This window comes from Mus musculus, chromosome 8 (genome assembly GCF_000001635.26).
Source record: "Mus musculus strain C57BL/6J chromosome 8, GRCm38.p6 C57BL/6J".
NCBI lineage: Eukaryota > Metazoa > Chordata > Mammalia > Rodentia > Muridae > Mus > Mus musculus.
The window spans coordinates 35,821,689-35,827,688 of record NC_000074.6 but is presented as its reverse complement, the minus strand read 5'-3'; the positions used below and the strand labels follow the sequence as shown (position 1 = coordinate 35,827,688).

Below are 6,000 nucleotides of genomic sequence, written 5' to 3'. Positions count from 1 at the left end.
ACACTAAACCAGTGACATCAGGGATCACTGGCTCCTGCCTTTGCCGATGCAGATTTTCAAGCTGTCGTTTTTAACCAATCAAGGTGAATATCGTGCTCCTTCTAATTATATTTCATTGGTTACAAATTTGCCCTTTTCCATGAAAATAAAAAAAGCTAATTGACATTCTTTGGATAATAACCAATTATATTCCATCCTCGCAGAACCTCTGGGTTTCTCCAATACATCATAGGCCCGCCAAGTTCTGAACGGGAAAATCGAGTCAGCCTCTTATCCACTTGAAAAAAAAACGGTTTGTTATTAATTTTTAAATGTATTCACTTTACATCCCAAACAGCTCCCCTTCTCCTCCCAGTACCCCCATTTAGTTCCTTCCCTCATTCTCCTCTGAGAAGGGTGCCACCCCCACCCCCCAACACACACACATAAGTCACTGCAGGACTTTACAAGACTGAAGAGAAAACTCTTTCGCAACTCTTCAACCCAGAAATACTCTCCCTTTCATATGAGTTAAACTTCAGGCAGAGCGTGGAGACTTTATTAAGCAAGTCTAGCAAAGTTTCCATAATGCAACTGTTTGGATACACCCTGAGCCTGGAAACCGTGGTGCACACAGGTCCCGTGCATCCTGAGCGCACCACTGTGCCCTACGTGGCTGCAGATGGCAGCGCAAAACTTTCGAGGGATGCTGGTCACCAGCTGGGAGTGAAAAGAGACTTGTGTTGGCAGGGCCCACGGGCAGAGTTGGGGAGAATTGGAGGCAGTGTAGGGACGCTTTGCTTTCTGACCGGACCTGAGAAGGAAAGGGAAGAGGGGAAGGTGTAGCTAGGCGACAGGTGAGACGACACTAGCGGCCCGCCCCCTTTGTCCCGCCTACAAGCGCGCAGGCAGTGCGAGAGAGCGAGGGCGGGGCGACCTTTGCTCGAGCCCTAAACCATCCGGGCGGGCTGGGAGGAGTGGCCGGGCTAGGAGGAGCGGCTGGGCTAGGGTGGGGTGTCCGGGTCCTCAGAGTCCGAGGTCGCCTCCTTGCCAAGTGGCCCTGGCGCTCCCGCCCCTCCCACCCGGTAGGGTTTGGCCTTGGGGGCCGCACCTGGGCGCGCGGTTTCGGTCTGACCGGACTCGGAGCTGGTTTCGATTAGGGACAGCGGCTGGGCGAGAGGGCGGAGCGGTTGGGACGCGAGAGAGGAGGGGACTTGGTGTGAGAGGCTCAGTGGGGACAGTTCCGCGCGAGAGACAAAGAGCGCCCAGAGAGCGCAGCGAGCATCGCTGCTACCCAGCCCGGCAACCTCGCAGATTCGAGGACAGGGTGCGCAGCGGAGCAGCCACAGCTGCTAGGGACCCAAGAGGCTACGCAGGATGCGGACGCCGGTGGTGATGACGCTGGGCATGGTGCTCACGCCCTGCGGGTTGCTGCTTAATCTTGTCAGTACACTGGCCCCGGGCTGGCGGCTGGTGAAGGGCTTTCTGGACCAGCCAGTGGACGTGGTGCTGTACCAGGGGCTGTGGGACATATGTCGCGAGCAGAGCAGTCGCGAACGCGAGTGCGGCCAGCCCGACGAGTGGAACTACTTCCAGACCCAGCCTGTGCAGGTGGCCCGGGGACTCATGATCACGTCACTGGCCACTACCGCCCTAGGGCTGCTGCTGGCTTCCCTCGGTGTGCGCTGTTGGCAAGATGAGCCCCACTACGGGCTAGCGGGCCTCTCTGGCGTGGTGTTTTTCGTCGCTGGCCTCTTCAGCCTCATCCCGGTCTCCTGGTATAACCACTTCTTGTCAGATCCCGACGTCCTGGCCGCCCCGAGCTCGCCGGTCACGGTGCAGGTCAGCTACAGCCTGGTGCTGGGCTACCTAGGCAGCTGCCTGCTGCTTCTGGGCGGCTTCTCTCTGGCGCTCAGCTTTGCGCCCTGGTGTGAAGAGCGTTGTCGCCGCTGTCGCAAGGCGCCCCCAGCAGGCCCGCGCCGCAGCAGCATCAGCACCGTCTACGTGGACTGGCCGGAACCAGCGCTCACACCTGCCATCAAGTACTACAGCGACGGACAGCATCGGCCTCCTCCCACCGCAGAGCACAGGGACACCAGCAAGCTCAAGGTTGGATTCCCGATGCCACGACCGCCACCCAAGTCCTACACCAACCCGATGGATGTGCTTGAGGGAGAAGAAAAGAAGACAGCCACCTCCCAAGGTGGTTCCTCCTCTCGCAGCACTCGGCCCTGCCAAAATTCGCTGCCCTGTGACTCCGACCTGTAGACAGGGTTCACCTGAGCTCTGCCTGGAGTCTGAGGGTGACTTGAACTTCTGCCAGTACATCTGCAACTAGAACCCTGGTCGCCTTCCTCTAACTGGAGGGCAAGCCTTCCTTTTCTAGGGCCAAACTCCTCTCCAAATACTAGGTTGGGTTCATTTATCTTTTAAGGAGTTTTACTTTTCTCTCCAGAGGGACCAGGTCTTCTTATGCAGTGACAAGAGTGCGTAGTGTTTTCTTTGCATACTGTTCATCGCAGTAGCAACAAAATTGCAATCAGCCAACAGGCTTTAAAACGTCCCTGAACGTACAGTATTCTAAGTTACCGTGAGCCTTCACAAACATCATTCTCGAGGTTTTTTGCTTTTCTCCCTGCTTCAGTCTCCAGAGAACATAAATGGCCAAAAATGTTAAGTCTGGCTATATTTGAAGGTTATGACATAAAGCCAGCAGCTTTAATGGCTTTTATGAAGTGAAGTGACTTGTTTAACTCCTATTTATATTTCTCTGTGCATATATAGTATTTATCTTTTCTAATCACTTGTTTCTGTGTAGGAGGTTGAGCTTGTCTTCCAAAAGCCAAGGCGATGCTACACTGTCCTGTTCCCGAGATACCTCGCCCTGAACAGAGATATATTTTGTACAAAATGAACTGTTAAGTTGCCTTTGGCTAACATCCATATGTATATATCTTATTTATAAATAAAAATTGTAAATGTCAGTTTCGGTATCCCTACAAAAAAGCCTGTCTCCGGCGTCTGTGGGGAATCTCAGCATTTGTCACTCAGCAGTTTCCTGGCATCTGAGCCACCTGTCTGCAATCGAGCACTCACATCTTCGCCCTTCTCCGCCTAAGATTACTAAAAGGAGCCAAGGGGCCCCACTTAAATCCCCATTGGCTTTGTTGTTTTCGGGATCTGGCTGTTTTCAGTGCAAGCCAAGTCTATTGTTGAAAGGGAAAAAAAAAAAAAAACCAGCAGCACCAGTTTCAGGGACAGAATAGTAGAGCTCTGGTCCTCTTCTGGCCCAGGTACTTCTTGTCCCAGCTAGGCAGCTGTGAGTGCATGAGGGAGCTGAAATCCCCTACAGCTCTGACTGCCTAAACACTGGAGCTAAAAGCGCCTTTAACTGAACTGAACCTGTTATTGAAAATTAAGGAGTGGGAAGGAAACATGGAGGCAGTGCTGATGCTGGAGGGCTACAGTCGGAGGAACTGTAGCTTGTGGAGGACCAAGAAGGTAGGAGTTCGAAGTTCGCAGCCCGTGCCACTTTGGAGTGCAATCATCTTGTTTGCTTAAGGACCCCAACTTTAACATCTATCACTTTAGTTAATCTTTCAAATGCAGATTCCAATGCCAGAGACCTCTGAAACTTCATTAAGAAGACCCCAGAAGACCACAGTGCAGAGGTTCTCAACCTGTGGGTTGTGACCCCCGAAAGGGGGGTCTTGCCTATCCTGCATATCAGGTATTTACATTATGGTTTATAACCGTAGCAAAATTCCAGCTATGAAGTAGCAATGAAGTAATTTTCTGGTTGGGGGTGGTCACTACAACATGAGGAACTATATTAAAAGGTCACAGCATTAGGAAGGATGAGAATCACCAGCCCAGTGTACATGGTCCTGGAGGTACACCAAGTGGCAAAGCCTCAGCTGGGACTCTGGCTCACTTAATTGCAGTTGGAGGCAGGAGGGCATGCGCAGGAGGGCATGCATCACCGGATGTCAGAGTACCTACTACACAGATGCTTTAGAAAGGGGAAGCTTACTGAGTGTATATCAGTCAGGATTTCAATTGCTGTGATGAAACACCATGGCCAAAAGAAAGTTGGGGAGAAAAGGGCTTATTTGGCTTACACTTCCACATCATAGCCCATCACTGAAAGAAGAAGGAACTCAGGACAGGAACTCAAATAGGGCAAGGCCATGGAAGAGTGTTGCATACTGGCTTGATCAGCCTGCTTTCTTATAAAACCCAGGGCTACCAGCCCAGGGATGCTACCACCCACAGTGGGCTGGACCCCCACCTGCATTGATCACTAATTGAGAAAATGTCCTACTCTTATGGAGACATTTTCTCAATTGAGGCTCTCGCCTTTCAGATAACCCTAGCTTCTGTTGAGTTGATCTGAAACCGGACAGCATACTATGGGCGTGGAGCTAGGAATATAGAAGGGTAGCCCGGATGTACTCAGCTCCCACGTCAAAGACAGCGGCAGGAGGTTCTGAGGTCTAGAGGTAGCTAACAAGTGGGAGGACCTGGTTTCTTGAAAGTACTGAATTTTACCTGCATCTTGACTCCAAGTTCGGCTAGTATGCGCTACTATTGAACACAGTTGGTCTCTTGAGCCTTTCGCTTTTTGCCCCTCACGTACTCTCTCTGGCTTATAGACCTTGCTCTCTGATGATTGAAATTTGATCCCTGGAAGCTAAAACTATCCCTCCCCCCACCCCATCAGCAGAAATGGATTCAAACTTCCCTTTAAAAATACACGTATTTTGTCATAAAAAAAATTCTTCAGGACAGCATGGAATGAGACTCCTGCGTAGGTTTGGGATCCTTTCTTGACCCAGGGGTCATCCTCTGCCACAGAAACACCACACAATGGGCTTCAAACAAGATGCTGGAGGAGGCAAACTCTGGAGTCTTGCTGTGAGTACGATCCTGAGGTTGATACTGACCAATCAAGATGCGGCACTGACTGACGATGGTTCACTGACTTAGGACAGCTCTGCCATCAAGCTTTTTACACCTATGATAAACCCTCTCAGGCCAGCACAGAGAGCACATGACACCATTTAAGGCTTACAGGCTATCCATGCTCCCCAAGTTTGCCTAGGAGACTGTAGTGCCGGCAAAAGAAGAGGTCGCTTTACACAGTATCGGCTAGGCCTGTAAGGCTTTCCCTGGGATGCAAGCCTCACTAAGTGAGGTGTGGTTTTCAGAGCAGAAGCTGTTTATCCACGTGGAGGCTATGGGAAGGGCTGGCAGGCTGCTTCCGAAAACCGCCTCTCCTTTATTGCACAGGTCATCCACCCAGTAAGTATTTTAAACACCTGACATTTTGCAGGCACACTCATGGACACTGGAAAAAGAAACAATTTGACTCTGGCATACTCTACTGAAGGCCATCATAGAATAGGATGGAGAACAGTAAGTCAGGGTCAGGAGATGGAGGAAGGGGGATGATATTTTAGGAACAGTGAGACAGGAAAAGGAAACGTTGGACCAGAACAGTGAAAGAAGAGAATGGGAGCACCAGGGATGGCAGAATCCACTTCCCCGGACCTGGTTTCTTTCTTCTCTCCTCCACTTTCCTCCATTCAACAATAGCATGGTAAGGACTAGAAGCTAGCAATGGAGGCTAGGTACATCTTGACATTTGCTCTCTGTTGGGCAAATAATAATATCTTTTGTATGAGACACATTCTGGAACAAATACAATTAGCATTGTAGAATGCTTCTAGAATAAAAAGCTATTTGACATATGACTAGCTAGATGCCAAGGAACACTCTATTCTGCCAAGGTATGACTAGCCTTATAAACCATCAGGCAAGTAACTGGAAGCCCACAGCCTGGGATTCTCAGGGTGTGATGGTGCATGCCTATATTCCCAGAATTTGGAAAGGAGACATGGGAGGATTAGAAGTTCAAGGTCATACAAGGCTGTATTGTGAGTTTGTTGCCAGCCTAGGGACATTGTGATGCTTGCTCCTTGCATACACCACACACACACACACACACACACACACACA

At 50.5% G+C, this 6,000-nt stretch overlaps 1 protein-coding gene across 1 annotated transcript; it reads left to right on the top strand.

Moving 5' to 3' along the window:
- Window positions 1-1,129: 1,129 nt before the first annotated feature.
- Cldn23 (claudin 23) lies at window positions 1,130-2,980 on the top strand. The gene has a single exon (NM_027998.4). It carries the CDS (start codon window positions 1,357-1,359, stop codon window positions 2,245-2,247), a length of 891 nt encoding a protein of 296 aa, NP_082274.1. The 5' UTR covers window positions 1,130-1,356; the 3' UTR covers window positions 2,248-2,980.
- The last annotated feature ends 3,020 nt before the right edge of the window (window positions 2,981-6,000 follow it).